Here is a 21,458-nt window from a genome sequence, read left to right on the forward strand (position 1 = left end):
GTTTTATGGGCTGGCCACGCACTGAGATGAATGTTTAAAGTGAGCAGACCTGTGTGTGTGTGTGTGTGTGTGTGCAAAGCTTCTGTTATTGTAAACGGTCCACTGTGTCCATTTTATGGGTCTTGGCCATCCCTTATGGGACTGGAAAATACTGTAAAATATACTGAAATAAATATATTCTCTATATATCAACACAACACTTATATAACGGCAACTGTACTAATTATAGCCGCTTTAGGATATAGCAGTATATCACACTGCAGTGTGAAATACTATATATTTATCATTATATTTTCCACATAGGTCCACATATTTATAATATATTGCCGTATATTGCATTTCCATAAAGGATCTTGTGATGTACCCCTCCCGCATAATTACTGAAGCAGGGACTTCTGCTCCATCTTTGTATAACCTTCCACATCAATTTCCTTCGCATGGAACGGCATGGAGCTGAGCAAGTTAATGGATCTACGCAGTTATAAAGAGAAAATTTATTTCTGTTGTATCAATGAACGTCGGACCTGGTCTCTCATACGAAAGAGATTAATTTGCCTCAGTGTGACAACCTGGTTGAATAAATGTCAAAGGAAACCAGTGAGCAACTTGGCTTTACCGCCACAACTTATTTTACAAAGAAAATAAGGGGAAACACAATTTGGCACGCTGGCTATTTTCCAGCACCGTCCAGCATTCGACACTGTTACCATATCCTTTATGCTCAGACTGAGATTAATAAATAACAGACATTGTTACAGCTATATACTTTGTGACTTGTTGCATGCATGCCAAGCTATCTAAATTACTTTCTAAAAGGAAGAGAGCAAGCTGTATAAGATAGCCTGCCAATTCTTGCAGGGACCCTATTCAGCAATGGCTAATCTAAGGCTACAATGGGCTATTATCAAATTTATTTACCTTTGCCGGAAGGGAAGGAAAGTTTGATAACATTGCTGATATCTCTAATAAACATTTTTAAGTATAATTTGCAACCAATACCGGTCCAGTTACGCACTTCCTGAAAGTGGACTACTGCTTTTTTTTCTTTTTTTTTAACAGAGCAGCAGAATCAACAAGATTAATGAATTCCTCCTCTCCAAACATTGCTGTGTCAATTATTTGTCCTCTTTGTTACAGCACTGGAAAATTATCCAGGTTCTCTCGTTTTACACATAGAGAGCAGCTGTACCTGGCTGTCTGGGCCCGTCAGGTTGTAAAGCTCAGAGGTTGGTCACTGCGAAACGGCTGGCACGGCTATGTGAAAAGCTTCACGTGAAGTCATCCCTAGCTTCCTGTCTCCAGCAGGAAAAGCCTTCCATCAGTCCAGCCATACAAGACGTTTTCAAGACCCGCTATAGAAAATGTTTTTATTGGCCAAGGGACACGGTGACCACCCAATCAGATTCATTCATTACATTCACATCAGAGCATTCGTTTAAAATAGACGAATAACTGCTCGAAGATTTAAATCTACCGTGAAGCTCGCACTTAATGCTCTTTCCAAATGGCAAATCATAGCTGACGGTTGTACTTCTGCCCGATACTCCAGAAATATTTTACTGGCATTATTTGCGTTTTGGGAGATTCGCGGGTGTAAATTTAAGAGGATAATTGACTAGCTGGACCTCGAGTGCCGGGAATTGATTGTAATGAAAACAAAAAGCACATCGGCCTAAATTTATGAGTCTGACACACACGTTACAAAGCAGCGCCGGTTGACCTTGGCATAGCGAGTAGTCGACTGCGCACCAGGGGTCCTGTGATAGAAATAAACAAGACATTTAAATGATCGCCTCTTTAAGGAAAATGCCTCCACACTCTAAAATGGGTGCAAGCATGATGACACAAGGCCTCATTAGTGTAAATATTTCCTGCAAGTACATTTAAGGTCTTGAAAAGCACATAAGGACAAATTCCACTGAACGCCACTGACCATAAGTTCCGCAGAGCTCCAATAAAGTCGATTATTGGTCTCGGAGCAGGAATAAAAGCGCGGAGAGGCTCAGATGAAAGTCAAAACCTTCCTGGGAAAAAACGTCGGCGCTCCGCAAACGTTCCGATGCGAACGGGGAACAGGGGTCGCCAACTTGCTTCCTCGGAACACGGGCCCAAAAAATCGCTGCCGCAATCTGGCCCCGTCGACCGAAACCCCCGCTGGGCCTGAGGGAGGGGCCACCTCAGAGAAATGCGGCCTCAGGTCCCGTGGGGGGGCTCTGTCTGTCCAAATATTTGAACAAATGCAGAGATAAGCATCTGTGGTCTGCAGACTATCCGCAAACCGAGCTCTTACTAAAGACGACCCCCCTACCCCCTTCCCATAGACACAAACATACATGCATACTTCCCCATAGACACAAACACACATGCATACTTCCCCATAGACACAAACACACATTACATTACATTACATTATAGGCATTTAGCAGACGCTCTTATCCAGAGCGACTTACACAACTTTTACAAAGCATTTTTACATTGTATCCATTTATACAGCTGGATATATGCTGAAGCAATGCAGGTTAAGTACCTTGCTCAAGGGTACAATGCAGGTCCTGACCCTGATACCTGCCAACTTGGTTACAATGCAGTTCCTTACCCACTGTGCTACTCCGTCCAACCATACCACTCTCATGACCACACCTGCATCTTCCCATAGACACAAACACACATACACACTCCCATAGACACAAACACGCATATACACTCCCATAGACACAAACACGGATACACACTCCCATAGACACAAACACGCATACACACTCCCATAGACACAAACTCACATACACACTCCCATAGACACAAACTCACATGCATACTTCCCATAGACACAAACACACATGCATACTTCCCATAGACACAAACACACATACACACTCCCATAGACACAAACACACATACACACTCCCATAGACACAAACACACATACACACTCCCATAGACACAAACACACATGCATACTTCCCATAGACACAAACACACATACACACTCCCATAGACACAAACTCACATGCATACTTCCCATAGACACAAACACGCATACACACTCCCATAGACACAAACTCACATGCATACTTCCCATAGACACAAACACGCATACAAGGTGTGGTTGAGACAAACCATTAGTAAAAAAAATACATAAAAAATAACAGTTAAAATGAAATATGAAAATATCACAGCCATGACATCACCTGAACAGCGTGTATCAGTGGGTGTGGACCTGGGGAAAGTCCGGCCCTGGGCGCTATGTGCTGTGTGAAGCATGATCTCCCTCCAGGGCTAACCGAGCAACTCAAACAAGGGCTGCAGAGGGTTCACAAAAAAACACGCGCTCGAGATCAGACCAGCTGTCAGAGATCGGGCCCAGGCTGCACCGCCGACCCCGAAAAACCTCCTGCTAAGTAACTCCCAACATCTGCCGTCACTCAAATCCTGACACGGCCAATTTCGCGTGCGCCGCAGACGAGGTCATGTGGGAGATCACCTTAAAAGCGTCCGCGCCCCTCCCCAACCGAGACAGACAAGCGCCGGGAGGTCGCCCCGCGGACATGTTTATAAACAAGGGAACGAGAATTCCCCTCCGAAGACAAAAGATCGGGGAGCGCTGAACATCGCTGCGTGCTTACGTGGACTCCACAGACCTCCTTTAAGGAAGGTTTGCAGGGCCAAAGCGATGAACGTCTTCGGCCCTGTGAGATGGCTTTATACTCTCGCTTTATCTCCGCAGTGGCCCTCGCGTATCTAAACTTTCACGAAATTTCCATATCATGAAAGGATAACAATGAAAGGATTCCTTAAAAAAATGGGGAATTCTGGGTAAACAAATAAATGTGCAGGAGGGTGCTAAACTTTGGCAGTAGATCCGGTGATCCCCCCTCCCCTTCACAGTACAATGCTCGGAGATCATAATAGGTGCTATATTTAATATTGCGACTTAACTTGCCCCAATAATGTTAAAGGTATAGTTGTGTAAAGATTGATTATCTGTCAAGTGACCCTTTCTTTTGTTACAATACAAATGGTTGTTTGTTCGGTTACCATTACACTCACTCTTTATAAATGGGTCTTCTGTGCCTTTTTGGCAACATCACATATCACGTATTCCTGAGACGACGTTCCCCACTTCTATACATTGCTCTGAATAAGAGCGTCTGCTAAGTGATTGATTGTAATGCATTTACCGCACGGTTACGAGCGGTAAGCACAATAGCAGCGTTGCTACTCTGAGCCACTTGTGTAGATTCAGTCTCCATCGGCAACGTATCCAGTGTCTGTAACGCGCATTTATAACAACTGTTCAAGACACAGGTGAACCGGGAGCTTTTGCCGTGCGGCAAAAGTTTCTTATAACCATGGCAATGGGCGACAACAGTGGAATCTGTCCACCAACATGTACAACCAGAGTTTATTTCTGTGTTCATTTCAATGTTCAGGTGAATTCAGCTCTAACCTATTCTGTAAGTTAAAAGTGTCTCCCACTGACCCCAGCCAACAAACCTTACCGGCTGTCCTACCAACCGCTATGGTGCAGCTCCTCCAGCACAGCTGCGCACAAGACAGCAACCATTTTGGGAAGACAATAGGTAAAACATTTTTGCAGATGTCAGAGTGGTAAGAGTTGGTCACACATTCCAGTGCCATGGGCGAATGAGTCAGTGACTCTCTAACTTTGGACAGTCGTAGAGTCACACGCATTTAACAAAAAGAAAATCACTACCACCAATGGATCCCCTTAACATAAGCGTTTTTCTATATCAGAAAATGGTTTGTGAATACTTCACAACTTGACTTTTTAAGAAACATATTTGTCAAAATGAGATAATAATACATTGTAAATGTGTATCTCCATATACAGACTTACAGGCCTACACATTTCCTCATCCAAAATGAAAGTCTCATACGCTTGCCATCTGTTAACAAACGATCACAATGAGTCAAATTGCACTTAAGTAGTAATTCACTAATTACACGCTGTCTGAGAATATAACCCGTAAAATAAGGCGTGACCCACAAATGTGGGGTAAATTAAGAATTAATTGTAAAAGCCATTTGAGGGAACCACTTCAAGAGCACAATACCACAGAAGAACAAGAAGTAAAATAAAATATAGCAGCCACCCTGTTCATTATTCACAGCTAAACTAAGCTACAGCCACTCCTTAAACCCTTTACAGCTAAGCTAAGATACAGTCACTCTGTTCACCCTTTACAGCAAAGCTAAGATACAGCCTCTCTGTTCACCCTTTACAGCTAAACTAAGGTACAACCACTCTGTTCACCCTTTACAGCTAAGTTAAGGTACAGCAAGCTCTGTTCACCCTTTACAGCTAAGCTAAAGTCACTCTGTTCACCCTTTACAGCTAAGCTAAGCTACAGCCACTCTGTTCACCCTTTCCAGCTAAGATAAGGTACAGCCACTCTGTTCACCCTTTACAGCCAAGCTCAGCTAAATTTTGTGTAACACTAAACAGAGACCTGGTGTCATAGGGGGACAGGGAGCAAATTCGACCCCGGCAGGACGCAAGGAAAACATGAAAAACACATGGCGCATCGAGACGGGCCGTTAAACTAATTGAAAAAAAACCTGCCGCCCGCACCTTTTCCCCCGGACGCCGTTTCAACAGCTCGTGTAAAAAATGTCCGTGCTCCGGGCTCGGGGCCTTAAAGACCCGCGCCGTGTCCCCGCGTGGAAGTTGGGGAGGGGGGGGGGCTGGCTGGACGGTGGCCAGAGCGTGGCCAAGGGGCTGGAACATCCCCCGCCACACCGACTCGGCTCGGTTTTTTAGTGCCAAAACACACTCCGTAACACCGCGGGGATGCCCCTGAGGGCGTCCTGGAGGACCCCGGGTCACGTAAAACCCCTGCCGAGACCTCTGCCGCACGCCCGTTATGCACTTAAGCACTTTTCATGCACGGCGTATCAAAGTGCCCTCCGTACGCGCTGTTCCGGGGGAGACCACCGGGGGGCCGATGATGCGTCCGTCACCGGCTGCGTGACGTCCGTTAGCCACGGCAGCAGATACATCCGCGGCGCGCTGCAAACGGGACGCTAAGGTTCAGCTGAGGTAGCTAGCTCCGCTCTCCCCCCCGCCCTGACCTGCGGAGGCAGGCGAGCACACAAGAGGCATCGTGGGAGACGGACGACACGTCACGCTGAAAAACAGAGCGATGGAAGCCCGAGGGATACGGCAAAAAAAAAAAAAAAAACGGCTCGAAATAACAACGGACCACTGGTTCCAATTAATGTAACATCACTGTAAATGAATGCCGTCTGAGAGGGAATGGGGGGGGGGGGTCCTCCTGTTCCCCTATGAGATCATCTCTCTCCCCCCTCAGAAACAAAAGCATTTCCTCCAGGGGAAAAGCTAGCCGGCGGGGGGGTTGGGTTTGGAACAGGGGGCCACATCTGTGCCATCTCAGACAGGACCCCCGAAGAGCTTGCGCCGCGCGGTCGAGCTCGTTAGCATAAACACGTCGTCGGGGGGTAGGAGCCGAATGTCGGGCCACGAAAGGAGCGGGGTGACCCTGCAGTTGGGGGGGTGGGCTCGCTTTCAGATGCCCCTTTCCTGGGTAAACACAGGCAGCAGCCGCGCATACCGCTAGGCTGAGCTTCACGAGCGAAAAAACACGACAAACCGCACGAGTCGCGCTCCGCCGCGCGTCGCCACGCCAGTCACCCTCCCCCGCCCGCCGCTCGACTCGTTTTGGGGCGATTCCAGTTCGTGACGGAAAGGAGAACCTCGAAACGGGTTCGCGAGACGAAGCAGATGGCGGAAAGCGCGTTAACAACGCAAACAAAATGCGAATGAAAAAAAGGGTTTTTTTCGACGCGGCGCAACGAACAGACGGAAGGGAAATTTGGAGCGCGCTCCTGACCGCGGTTGCCCCGCTCGCGCGGGAATCGCCCAGGGGCTGTCGGCGAACGGCCGCACGATCTGCCACTCAGCCTGATTGGCTACCCCGCGAGCGCAAGCACGAGGCCGGCCAGCTGCGTGTCGAGGTGTCATTTACGCATTTCCCTTTCTCCAGCACGTTCAGACGGCCTACTATGAACCTGCTGCTCCGGGGTTTAAAATATGAGGTGAGGCCGTTTTTTTGGGGGGGGTTTTTTTTTTTTTTTTTTTAAAGCGCAGGACACAGCAGATTCTGCTGATGAAGTGAAAGACAGAGGGAACAGACAGAGACCGCGGAAACGGCAGAAACCACGGAAACTGCGACGGGGGTCCCCGAGAATCGCTTCAGTGGGTGAGCTGGGCCCCGCGGCCACCGCGGCTAATCACTTAACGCTGGAGCGGCGTTTCGCGGGGGCCCCTTTCCCGTCCTCGCTTCCTGCGGGACCCCCCCTCCTGACCTCGAGGGGGGGGGAAGTGTGGTCCCACGTGACCGCCGCCAGGCCGAAACGCCGCTCTGGCATCAGCAGGTACGCAAGGGGGTTGGCAGGGGTGAGGGTTCGAGGAGATTCGATCAGAGGGAGGGGACGGCCGAGTGCAACAGCTGGGGCCCGTGGACCGAGGGTTTCTGCAGAAATCCCGAAATAGTGTGGGACACGCAAACGGGAATGAGGGTGGGAATGGGGCGGGTTGGTGGGGGGTCACTGTGTCAAAGGCCATGTGTGAGTCTGAGTTTGTTTACTAATTCGCTGGGAGTTGCTGTCAGTGAGAGGCCCTGCTGTGTGGGTGTGCGTGACCATGTGTGTTTGTGCGTGTGTTTGTGTGTATATGTATGCGTGTATGTCTTTGGGTGTGCTTGTGTGTGTGTGTGTGTGTATGCGCGTGTGTGCTTGTTTCCTTACATGTGTGTGCATGAGTGTGTGTCTGTTTGTGTGTGTGCTTGTGTGTGTTTGTGAACATGTGTGTTTTTTGTGTGTGCGTGTGTGTATTGATGTGTAAGAGAGAGACAGCCTAACATATGTTTTATAAGTTGCATTGGATGCTCTGTCCATATGTGTCACTGGACAATGATTGTGACCTCAAAGCAAGAAATGGAAAATACTCATGAATAATACACCCAAGAATAGTAAAAATTTGAGAAACAGCAGCGTAAGTAATAACGGATCATGTATGATTTATATTTTGAACACAGTATTATTTTCAATTTCTCTCACTAGTCATCCTATCCCTCAAAGTGTCTCTCTAGAGACCCTAGTATACAATGCTTTCCACTCCAGAAACAGCTAAAAGAGACCATTCGCTTGGGTCTGGTGCAAAGTAAAATATAAAATATAAGGTCTGAGATCACTGCGGGAGTGTCACAGTTTGGCATTGTGGCAATGGTGACAGACACTGTATATTTCTGCACATGTTAATGGGACCCAGGCCCCACCCCACTGGGTGGCGAGGGGGGGTCACATGTCCTGGATCCAGACCAGTGTTCTTACACAGGGTCAGAGGTGGAGATGAGGGGGGGGGGGGGGTATCAGAGATCTGAACGCAAGCACACGATATGTAGCAAACTCAAGTTTAAACCCCTCCATTGACCGTGTCAATTTTGAGAGAGCACCGCTTCTTTATCCAAAACCTTCACCCGAATCCATCGGTGAGGAAACGATGAGGGAGCTGACATGTGTCAGTGCAGGCAGAGCAGTGAGATCTACTCAATAACAGGACAAAAAAATGAGAAGTCAAGCTGTCATTTTGGCCCGTCCACGGGGGGAAAGTCAGTAACAGCAACTCGCCCCTAACCTTTCACTCACTCAGACCACCGCCAGGACGTTCAATAAACAACCCGAAAATGAAAACGCAGCGCTGAAGCCAAGATGTAAAACGGTACGTGATGACAGAAAGCACACTGTGAACCGCTTGCTCTCAGCTCCCCGCAAACGCTTTAAGTGGCAGGACTGCAGAGATAGAAGCCAAGTGATGGACTGAAGGGGGGGCAAACGCTATCTTAATGCACTTTGTGGTTTACAGACCGTTCTTTACCGGTGGAGAAAAACCTCACAGGCCAAAAAGAAACCATGGTGTGCAAGTTAGGAAATTCTAATTCAAGCTCAGTTCAGTCAATTCACAGTTTGCAGGCTAATTTTTTTGTACCTTGTTGAGCTTGTGTTTACATTATTGTGGTAAAGCAGCACCACACAGATAAGAAAATAATCAGTTTCCCAAACGTTCTCAGGCCTGCTGGTACATTATTATGCATTGAGTCATATACAACAATGATGGCTAGAAGGGTATTCTAAATAGTGCACAATGTGAAGACACTGAGCATCGAGAATTCGATTTTTTTGTTTACTGTGTGGCATTTTGGCACACAGTAAACCCACGTATGAAACAATAACCTTGTGTGTTCTGCATAACTGAGCAAAACGTATTTGTCATGTGACCCACTCACCATTTCAAATGTCTTTGTACCTGCGGAGTCCTCCTGTGGTGTTGTGTATTAGTTTCCAAATATTATCTGCTTCACTGCCATTTAGCAGAAGCCAAATAACCCTTTTTCCTGAGTGTCAATGGGAAGAGTATAGGCCCAAGAGAGACCGCAAGTGCATGAAGTGCAAATGACAATTTTGTGAATGACCCTACTGCACACAAATTAAGTGGTACAAACAAGAGCAAAAACTACCCTGATGTGCATTAACCTGCATTGCAGGAAATAGCCGCGGGCTCTGAAAACAGGAACAGGAGTGCTAAAGAGGGTCGGGCTGGAGGAGCCGGGAAGGAGTCTGGGAGACTACTGGTACACCGCACCTGGAGACCCACCTTCGCTGCAGTCAGCTCCTAGAAACCCCGGGCAGCACCTCCACTCCAGCGCAGTCACCTGCCGGTACGCCACCCTGTAGGTGGGCCTGACCACGGTCCTGTAACTGAGGCACAGGAACAAGGTCAACACAAGGTCAACCGTGACATCACCCCATGGACACGGCATTCCTTCATTCATCAGTTCACTGGGATTCTTTTTTCTGTTTCTTCTTCCGTGGTTTTTGGCTCCCTGGTCTAGACAACACCCATTGTCAAGCACTGTGTGATAACCTGTTTATAAATGGTATACAAAATAAATATTGACTACATGATTGCCATTTTAACATAAGCACATAAAGCAAAGAAAAAGCATTACTGCAAAAATAGTTTAAAAGACAACAGCACCATACACAATAACAACCAACAAATCAACAGTAAGTTCCACACTGCGAATGTCAGGTCCCCTTAAAGTAGCAACATCAACAACAACTACAGTACAGTCACAGGAAAATGTTTACGACAATGCCTTTCTATTACACAAAGGTGACTTTATAATACATGAAAGTCCCTTTATAATACTTCTGCTTTTTTATCTACTGTATAGTTTTTTAGATACTTTGTTGTCGCTGTTGTAATTGAACAAGTTGAGAGAGTGAGATTTGAGAACAAAGATTCTCACTGCCATGTACCTTGTGTGTGCGTGTGTGACCAATAAGAACGGCTTTGACTTTTGACTTCATGTGAACATGCTTCCTCTGGGTGGGGTGGAGTCACGTCTGTCCAAAGCTGAACCCCCCCCCCCCCCCCCAGGAGAGACTGAATCTATAGCGTGTCTTTGGACGGATCCCAAGAACATAAAAAGCCGGAATGCGAGTTTAATGTTTCAGATCACCCAAAATCTGTATGAAAAATGACTGCTCCTCGGCCTCAAGACTCATTTCTTGGGGCAATGGCAGGCGGGGGAATATAAGAATGGTGTGGAGCGAACAATAAAAAAAATCACATTTATTTGCTCTTAGGTAATAAAGACAGTGCCTTGCTTGCGCTGTGTGAATGCTTTTGTTTTTCCGAGCGGCTGTCTCGGGTATAAATCTTCCGTTTCCACGAACAGGCAGCAACGGAGATGCCGACAGTTTTCGAGAAAAGGACAATCGTAACATAAACTTTCGGCTGTCCAAGTATGTGAAAGAGAATACCCCCTCGTGGGCTGCAGATAAGAATATTGGTTCGATAAAATAACAGAACTCGGCGCAGTACGAATCCTATATTTAGATCTTTTCGGAAACAGGGCACCCTCTATGGAAAATAAAGACTGATTTAATTATTGAGGTTGTTCAAGAGTTTGGACTTCAAAAATGCCAAGTATGTGGGAAACATCAGGTAGTTTGGTCATTAACCTGACAAATATTTGTTATGTATTTTATTATAACAACGATACTTTGCTCAAGAGAAATCAAGCTCTAAGTTAGGAGAACAATAATATAACATGCACTTGGGAGGGCCAAAAGTACGCTGTTCATTTTGTCATGTCTGTATACATGAAGCAAGCCAAGAACAAGTTTGGCGGCAAATCTTTAAGACAGAAATTGAGGCTGCTTCACTCCCATAGCATGAGCATTAAAAGCTATGATTATGGTCACTACTCCGAGTACCACTGAAGAAAACTAACAGATTTGCCACCAGCTCAAAGGGGAGCGGCACCACCATCTTGCCCAGGAAGGAGACCTCGAGTCCAGGGGAAGCAGGCGCCTTCATAAATTTAGGCCGTGGTTTTCATTGCCGCAGGAAGCAGTTTGCATGCCGCAAAGCCCTCAGGATGGATTCCGCACATTGGCTGCATCTCCACACCGAAGGACGAACACAGTTCACACCTCACTTGTCCTCCTCGAAGAAACTAACCACAAGTAGTTCTCTAAAGACAATATCTGCCAAAGCAGCTTCTTACTGTATCTTCCTCCTCACATTTAAAACATTTTCCACATAGATTTTTCACAGTGATGTAATGTCAATAATAGTCAAACCTAATATTTTGTGTAAGACTATACTATGTAATATAATATATTCATTGTTATGCAAATATTTATCTTGGATAGAACCATTTTGGTAATCCTTTTCCATATGGTGACACTGTTGTCATGAACAGTCCAGAGGAGCCTAGGTGTTGGTGCATAACATGTATACAAACTGTGAACAAAAATGAAAACCACTGGCTTCTAGCTGTGAAGAGTTATGATGGTTTGGTTATGGCTTGGGGCACATTTCCCTGGCATGGTGTGGGTCCACTCATACCCTTGGAAGGCAAGGTTAATGTCAATCATTACTTAATGATGTAACCCCACGTCACAGCATTTCCCTCTGGCAGAGAGGGGTGCTTTTCCAGGTGACAGTGCCCCCGGTGGTTTGGAGGACACAGCACTAACGTCATCCATTAGTCACAGTGTTCTCAGTCACCACCAGACCTGGATCCAATCAAGCATATACAGAACATTCTGGAAGGACGCCCGAGACAACGTCTGACTGACCGACATGTGGGGGAGCAGTGTCGTGTTGCTCCTGCACAATTCCAGATGCTGGCGGACTCTACGCACGAACAGCACTTAGAACAAGCCACACGTGCTGCCCCAACACACTTTTATTTCTAGTACGCCATCTGTGTGTACTAGAACACTCCAACAAGCTCACAATGATCAAAGTGTACTGACCACCACGATTTCATTTCATTGACAGAGAAATATTAAGCCAATGCACATTACTATTAAAGGCCACCATGGACCGTTTCCTGAGAAATAATCTCTGGTTAATCTATAATCGATAGATCCGTTCTCATTAGCGTGTGTAATGGGAGGTGTAATGAGCCCCAGGAATATACGTCAGTGCCAGGCCATTTAATGACCCTTATATGGAAGGATTTATAAATGTTTGACTGGTCAAATCAAACCGTTTCCCTGGATTTAATTGCCTACAGAGCAATGAGAAGGGCCTTTAAACACAAATCACATGATGACAGAAGGGCTGATGGAGGAGGTGAGAAAGGCTGAGAAAGGGCAGAGAGAAATGGGTCATTCTGATTCATTCAGTTCAGGTAATTTCGTTCAAGTCACAAACTGAATAACGGAGAGAGAGAGAGACAGGAAACGGGTGGCCAGGTGAAGAGAGACAGAGATGGGGCAGGGCTGGCCAGGTGGAGAGAGGGTAGAGAGAGACAGAGATGGGGCAGGGCGGGCCAGGTGGAGAGAGGGTAGAGAGACACACAGAGACGGGGCAGGGCTGGCCAGGTGGAGAGAGGGTAGAGAGAGACACAGGGATGGGGCAGGGCGGGCCGGGGCGTGATTTGGGCTCCTACCTGATGAGGTTGGTGCAGGGCCCGGGCCAGCGGCAGCTCTGGAACACTCTCTGCAGCAGCGTCTCGGTCCCATTGTGCACCTGGCAGGACACCGTCTTCGACACCGTGTACTGGCACCAGTTCCTACCGGAGCAAAACCACAGAGGAGGGTCCGCAGGCCATGCTTAAATTCTCTGTGTGCTTTGGGCTGATTAGTCTCGGTCCCCGATGCACTCTAGAGTGTCTGGGCAAGGAACTCTGCAGTTTGAGAGGCTGGTTTCCTCCAACCTGACTGGCTCTAGCCAGTTTAAGCCAGCATTACGTTATAGGTCAAGCTGCCACCTCCAATTGGATACGCACCTACAGAAGATTTCGCTTCATCAGAAGTAACTGACCATTGGATTATTATCAAAGAATTGTACACCACCTCAGCAAGACACTGACGGGTGATGAAGTGTGGTTTGACATCATTCACCTAAGCGTTTGCCTACTGCCACCCAAACGGTCCATCGGGTCTTCATATTACAGCGAGACCACCATCTCAGCCCAATTTCAGGGGACCTAATAAACGAAGCTTTTGCATAGCTCTTTATTCAAGAGTTTGTCACAACTGTCTCTGTTTCACATAGTCACTCTGATCAACTAAGCTAAAAGTACCATAAAACAGTGGCCCACTTATACATGAAAGCACTCAGCGATTTTGCTTTCCAGCCCATGTCAAAACTCCTCACTTCAGATCATTCTAATGGGGTTAGGCATCACAGGATAGTACCGCTTTCATAAAGTGCACACTGACAATCAATAAACTGGTGAACTATTGGCCCGACTATTAAAAGAGGAACAGAGAGCTTCTGACGTCTGGGTCGGTCTTAACGGTAGCTGGTTTCATCAGGCTGTCAAGAAAGAGTGGCTGAGAGCCCAGTTTGCTCTTTTGTTTTACCATATTTTTCTTCCTTCCTGATTCCCATCCTTTCTTAAGTATTAAGATTGTGGCCAATTTTACGCACTTGGGCGCACTTAACGGCAATAGTCTGTATTTACTTATGTAAAGTAATTTACCCTGCTCTACGTCCAAGTCCACACAAAAAATTTCTTCTTACTTATTATACTCAATTTTATTTAATACTATATCTGTATATACGATTGTTATAGTCTCATAAATTATTAAATAAATAAATATGAACCTTACAGAAATAAAATGAGATACACAAATATTTTTCCCATCTTAAAAAAAAAAATAATTGGCTCACAAATGTTTTTGCACTCACAAACAAATCGCTCCTAAACAGACCGCTGCAATAACACATTTTAATTTCCTGACATGCGTTCTTCATTTCTGAAAAGAGTTACCAATGTATGGCCATTGATTTGACATTTGCACATCACCTGGCTTGGGCATTTGCCTACATTTGTGGATTTCTGAGACTTTTCCTTGCAAGATGTGCAAATGTATCCACAAATACATTTTTTTTTACACTGAGTCTACTCTAGCCAATCAGATTTTAAGACACCCTTTCCCTAACGGCCACTTTACTCTGACCAATCAGTTTCGCCACATATATTGCTCCTAGGGTCATACCACCTTGAACAAAGACATTCTACTCATATGTCAGCAAAGTTCATCAGCAGCTTAATCTTACTTGTGGCACACTCCTAAGGCACAGGCTTTAGCATGTAGTACACTGGGTGACACTCATCTGTGCCCACTTTGGTAGCCACTACCAATATCTGTAAATGGTGCACAGTTTACTTTAAACAGCCTACGTGTGGCCATTTTATCAGCTCTCACTCGATTAAATTAATATTTGCCCCACTTTATAAAAATGAAAATAAAAAACCAAACATTGTCCTCTCAACATAATCTTTACTGCAGCTCACGGTCACCCAGCGCTTGGCTGGAAAGCCTCTTGGTTCTCTTGCCACCTCCGGTTTTGATTTAAGCTTTGCTTTATAACCCCCTAAGTTCACATGGTAAAAGGAACCCCACACATTCCGCAGGGGAGCAGCAGGAGAAGGGAAAGCTCTGCTAAGAACCTTGAAATCTGAGACAGGAGATACCAGACCAAGTGTTGGGGGAGGGGGGAAGCAGTTTTGGGCTGAGGGTGCCCGAAGCCCCACATCTGAATGTCCAAATATCTCACTGAAAGCAGTGCCCCTACTCATGGAAAAAAGGAGACTCGTTCTCAATGCTCTCAGATGTTGGACCTACAAGAAAAGGCTACGTTTGCCTGTGACTAGAGTTTCACAGACAAAGAATCCGCCTGGGTCTGGATGATGTCACCTCATCAGGCCATTGAGTTGTAGCCATCTCCATGGTTGCAAAATGAGCAGTTACACTGCATTAGACTCTGTTGAAATGACTGGTGACACATAACCCAAGAATACGCTGTTTATAAGCTTTAATTCATGCCCTACATGATGTCAGATCCATAAAACCTTAGATGAAGGATTCAGTTCAGACTACCGGAAGGTGATCATTAAAAATTTGCTTTTTCTTCTACATGATGCCACTTTGCTTTCAAAACCGCTGGCAAAATTGCAGAGGTCAGCTTTTCTTGACCAGATGTGAATACAGCGTATCAATGACAAGGCATAGGATAGAAGTTGCTGTTAAGACTTGTAGACTTTGTGTTTTTATAGCATAGGTTTAGGGATGGCTGTCAGGTCTATTCAATTCAAACGAGTGATGCTTCCTTCTAAAGCGCTGGTTTTAAGTGACTCAGCTTGGTATCCAATCCAAGACTGTTGTGTCTGGCTGCCCATATACTGACATAACTGTCCCTAGCACAGCCCAGAGAGGAAGGGCTTCACTCAGTGAGCTTGTACCTATATGTCCCGTGGCCACTCTGGGCATCAGAAGTCTGCGTGTAACAACTGCATATGAACTGTAATCTTCAAACTGCATTTTAAACGTTCACATGGTAACGTAAATTTAAAAACCACGGCGTTCCGCATTCCTTTACCTAAGCCTGCTGTCTGCATGCAAGATTAAGGTGTAAACATTCAAATCTCAAAGAGGTAAATTCCAAACTCAGGCGTTTAAAAGTGTAAACGGACAGCAAACAGAGACCTGAATACCTTTGAATATAACCGTAAACAGGTGTCCTTCTCAGCAAGTTTCCGATAAGATTCAATTACCCAATAACTTGGTCTGAGTTCTCAGGAAGACGCAGATAGGAATTTCGCACAGCACAGCAGCCGTGTTCGTTCAGTCACATAACGCCGCTAATTGGCTCGTTCTCTCAATAAACGAGTTTCAAAGTGTTACTATCAAATACTATCAAAAAAAATTGACAGAAGACGAAAAATACGACATTCCACGCCAGACACTTAAAATATCTCCTGAAAAGATAGCAAAGGATATCATTGAAGTTGAGCATAAATGCTGGAGAAGGCAGTTTGTTTGGAAAAACGCAAACTTGTGGTTTAGTTTGTGTTCTTCTGAGAAAGTTACATTCTAAAGTGTATACTGCGAAGGTTTGTGAAAACACCTTTAAGTCTGCATTCTCAGAGTAGGTGTTTATTTTCGTGTGATCTGTTCATTGTGTGAAGATGTGGATAGCCTACCTCTGCTCTTTACAATAAGCCCAGAAACTGAGCACAAACAGTCGTTATCTCCCACTCCTAGAACATGTTTTAACTTTTACTTGCGAACTTCTATAGAAGGTTTTCCTTAACCGAACATCGTTCATTAGAGCGGATGCGATCTGTCATAATTTATACAACACGAATTAAGGAGCTTTGTTCAGACGGCTGCTTACCTACGGTGTACATTGGCGCTGGGAAGTCCAGCGTTTTGTTCAGAGTTCATGCGCTGCAGTGTCACGCCAGGGAACTTGTAAATAAAACCGGTTCCTCCCGAGAAACCGAGAAAAAACATCAAAATGCACAGAGCACTCAAGACAGCAGTCCTCATTGTCTGTCCAGGTATCTTCCCTCTCCCGTGGTGCTCGCTGGGCTGTGCAAGTATGCAGAAAATTCATAAGGCTCAAGAGCGCCAGTCTGGGAATTGCGCTGAAGACCGTGTGCTCCGGCAGCGAATAATGAGCGCATACGATGTAAAACCGATATCAGCAATTTGACATAATGTTATTAAAAGTAAGTCTGAGTTCTGTACTCTCGCTCGCGACCCTCCCCTGCCTATATCCTCTTTATCGCGGGGGTCCTGCCTCCCAAGGGTTCAGGAGGGCTTAATGTCTCAGATATCCTTGCAGCTCGCGCTAAGATGCACGAAAGTTTGCCGAGGGAGTGGGGATGGGTTGCAGGCAACGCGCTGGTCTCTGGGACTGGGAATGCAGTAATACCCAAAGGACATCGTCCGTTGTGCATTAAAGAAAGAAAATCTGTTGATCTTTCAGTTGAAATAGGTGTTGCGTATATTCATTATTGAAATATAACTTTTAGATTCGGTTCTGCATGTCCGTAATATTGTCATTTCCTGCAGTTCAATTTTTTCAAGTGACATAACTGCTTACATACGTTGCATACGCCTATGTTTTTATTTGAATGGAAAATGTCATGTAGTCAGCGCTGATATTGATCTATCTATCATGGTTTTATACTGCTGTTTTGTATAAGTACGGTTTATTTGAGTTGTCGCTCAAAAAATGTCACTGTTACCTGAAGACAATTAGATGAACTATTTGCTATAGCGCACTGTGAACACTTGGTGGCATTGTTGTGCAAGAAAACGACATATTAGGGTTATAGGTGAACATATTTGCTTGAAAACTATCCACAGTGAATAATAAAGAAGGAAATAAAATAATGCGATTATAAAGGAGAAGACACCTCATTGTGGTCCAGCCTTGGTGAAGTCATTTTGTACCAGAACAGCTGCCATAAATCATTTTGTGGTGGCAATACCTCTGGGAAATTGGATGGCCATATAGAAAGAGGCTGAGCGGGGAGCTATACAAGGATAACTGGGAACCCGTTTGAATTACCAAATTAAGTCAGTGTTCATACCAGCCCTTGCGTGATACAGGTTCTGTAATAAGTGCATCTTTGTTTGGCTCCTCTGAATCACTTTGGGGGGTCAATATGGTCTCTTATGGCCGTCCAGGTACTGGTACCTTCCACAGATTATAACTTTATCTTTTCCATCAGATTTCATACTTTGAGTCTAAAATGTTTGTGCTATAATTTCTCCCACTTTTCTGATTGTAACTGAGGAATTGCAGTCACCCATGAGTCCTTGTGCATTTTCTTTTTGGTTGCAAAATGTGTTTGGTTAATAGCTCGTCCTCATAATTCATCTACCAGCATACCACCTATCCTCTCCTACTCCTTGGCCTTGCTAAGTTTTATTGAGCAGTTTTCACATGCACACTGTAGGACAAGCACATACACTGCTTTTGTTTTTTTTGTTTTTTTATTAATGAAAACTTATTTTTAGAAATTCCAGGTGGGACTTGGCATAAGAAGAGATACTTCCCCCACACAGGCTAACCTGTGAGGCAGCTCTATGGAGTTTTTCGGTACACAAACAGGGCGGTCGTTCATGTACCTCTGTCATCAGCCTTAAGGCCCATCAGGAGCTCCATTGTCAGTCGGAGTGAGAGTAATATTTGTGTTTTCCAAGCGGCTTAGTGGATAAGCTCCTTTTTCGGGAACAAAATTAAAGACTAATCCATGCCTCAATTCCTTACAGGAAAGAACAGAAAATGATGTTCATGTTTTCATAAGAGCCTTCATTGAACCCCTCCATTTTTTGAATGGCATTTATCTGGAGAGGCAATTCTGTTATTGTCAGCAGGACAAATCTACTCAACAGACGTCAGTTTCTTGAATTTGTCAATAAAAAGGTGAGACTTGAGATACATTAATTTTTTTTTTGTTTTGTTTTAATGTACACCTCTTCAGTAATGTTTAATATAACGTATTCATTCACCACAAGATACAGATTTCTATCTGCTGAGGTGAATTGACCACCCACCGCATGTAAAAACATTTCTGTTTGTTCAAAGACAAAACACTTTGAATATATACATTTAATACCATAGCATGATAACTCTAGGGGATTTTTTTCCTTTCCTGTGTTTTACAAAGTATGTATAACATATTGCAGAGGTCCACTGTATCAGTTTCCCTCAAACTGAAATAAATAAATTTAGTTATTGTGAACTGTATTTAGGCTACAACTTTCTCTGTCACGGTAATGACGATTACATTTAGAGTAGGGGCTAGGCAAGAAACTGTAAGGATGATTAATTTAGCGCTATGGAAATCATCTCTGCTAGGTATGCTATTGGTTTTATTTTTTGTAATCATACCTGATATAGTATCACAGGGCTGCCCACACCTGTTTCCGGAGATCTACCATCCCTTAGGTTTTCATTTAAACCCTAAAACCCTGATTCTACTAATCAGCAGCTGAAGGAGATATCTAGTGGCTGAATGAGGTGTGCTTTGCTAGGATCTGAGTGAAAACCTACAGGATGGTAGATCTCCAGGAAACAGGGCTGGGAAGCAATGTAGTAGTGAATCTCGAACTCCAAAGGCTAAGCCCGTGTCTGAATCAGCTTGCTTGTCTACTATTGAGTATACAAGTTGCATACAAGTTGTATACTCAACAGTAGGTGAGCTAGCTGTTTTGGACATGGCCCAAGACCACAATCTTATGTCACGGAGTGTCCATGTTACCATGTGATCTGTTTCTGTCAATCACAAAAAGCTGGGCCTTCTACTGTCATATTCACACCCAACAGATAGGAGAGGTAATGCACTTCACTTTTTTAGTGGTCCCTAGAGGGGCTTGCAGACGGATGCGTGCAAATGAATGGGACCCAATTGGGCTAGAAGTCTGAAATCTCCATAAAATCGATTTTACATGCCATTGCACAGTACATAGCCTACTTTTGAGATTTACCTAACGTAATTGTCCACTAAAACAATGTTCATTATTTCAGGTTATATTACTTAAATATATATAAAGTATTTTTAAATAAGTCATAATGTAATCTCACCTTCTCAATACCTGTTAGAATTTTATGTTACGCTTTGCGGTGAATTCAGTTCCATTCATTTCGTACTGGTTCTCGTCTGCCCTCTAGTGGTAGAAAGTATACAAAACAGTAAAGTGGTTATTCTCATTAAACAGTATTTGAGTTCACTGCGCATCAAGACGAAAAGAATGATTGTTATGGCAATCAGGATTATATATAAATAATATATATAAAGAATATATAGAATATATAAATTCAATTCTGAATATATAAGTACAATTCCGGAATATAGAAATTCAATTCTGAATATATAAATTACAATTTTGAATATTATAAATTATCAAGTTACTTTGATCATAGTATAAATTCAATTTTCTGCATATAATAACAATATAAATTCAATTCTGAATATATAAACAATTCAAAATATTAGAATAAATATAAATTCAATTCTGAATATATAAGTACAATTCCGGAATATAGAAATTCAATTCTGAATATATAAATTACAATTTTGAATATATAAATTACAATTCTTGAATATATAAATTCAATTTCCGAATATATAACTTCAATTCTGAATATATAAATTACAATTCTGAATATATAAATTCAATTCTGGATATATAAGTACAATTCCCGAATATATAAATTCAATTTCCGAATATATAACTTCAATTCTGAATATATAAATTACAATTCCGAATATATATAAATCGTTTTAATATATAAAATTTACTTTCGAATAATTACTTCTTCATGCTATGAGTAAAACAATTTAATATATAAATTCAATTCTGGATATATAAGTACAATTCCCGAATATATAAATTCAATTTCCGAATATATAACTTCAATTCTGAATATATAAATTACAATTCTGAATATATATATAACTCGGTTTATAATCAGGCATATCACAAGACAGCCGTTTTTACTTTTGAATAATTTTTTTTTTTTATTAATGGGCTACTGAGTGAGAAAAACAAGTTTACATTAGCATCAGTAAAATTTGACAGTACAATCAAGGATAAGCAAACAAAAACGTTAAATAATTAAAATTTGAATGAGGCAATAATTCGGACTTCATTAAGGGGTCCTTATTTTCTTGGTATTAGGACCTTTCAAGTAGGGGCACCAAATTTCACAGGGAATGGCCCAAAGAGCTAGAGAAATAGAAAATAATCTCTTAACCAGCGAGAGTTTCATAGAAACCCTTGCTGCAGCATGCGACAGAAGACCGTGTTATGGCTCAATGGCAAGCTCCAGCGCACACCAAACTACGAAGAGGTCTGCCGACATCGCGAGTTATTCAGAGTTTAAGCAGCTCATCTGTACTCTTTGCGCGGTTTGGAGAAGTGTCTCAGGTTGTAAACAGGAGCAGGGAAACGTTCGCCTGGTTGAGAGCCTCGGCGAAATAGCATGCAGACCTCTTCCTCCGTAGTTTGGTGTGCGCTGGAACTTGGAATGTCATAAAATCAGTTAGCGAGCTATATGTTATGTTATGATTAGCAAA

The 21,458-nt window shown here is 43.9% G+C and overlaps 1 protein-coding gene across 2 annotated transcripts in view; it reads right to left on the reverse strand.

Annotated features, from left to right (window-relative positions):
• Positions 1-17,263, reverse strand: part of LOC135263903 (collagen alpha-1(XXVI) chain) — a 55,630-nt gene extending 38,367 nt beyond the window's left edge. The window contains exons 1-3 of one of the 2 annotated variants that reach the window (XM_064352366.1): positions 16,757-17,263; positions 13,017-13,139; positions 9,683-9,798 (exon numbers count right to left, since the gene is read on the reverse strand). In XM_064352366.1, coding sequence (XP_064208436.1) covers positions 9,683-9,798; positions 13,017-13,139; positions 16,757-16,911 — 394 coding nt within the window. In that variant the 5' untranslated portion in view covers positions 16,912-17,263. The remainder of the gene's footprint in view (positions 1-9,682; positions 9,799-13,016; positions 13,140-16,756) is intronic. The other variant, XM_064352367.1, reaches the window with a different exon arrangement.
• Between the last annotated feature and the right edge of the window lie 4,195 nt (positions 17,264-21,458).

Source organism: Anguilla rostrata, chromosome 9, assembly GCF_018555375.3.
Source record: "Anguilla rostrata isolate EN2019 chromosome 9, ASM1855537v3, whole genome shotgun sequence".
Taxonomy (NCBI): Eukaryota; Metazoa; Chordata; class Actinopteri; order Anguilliformes; family Anguillidae; genus Anguilla; species Anguilla rostrata.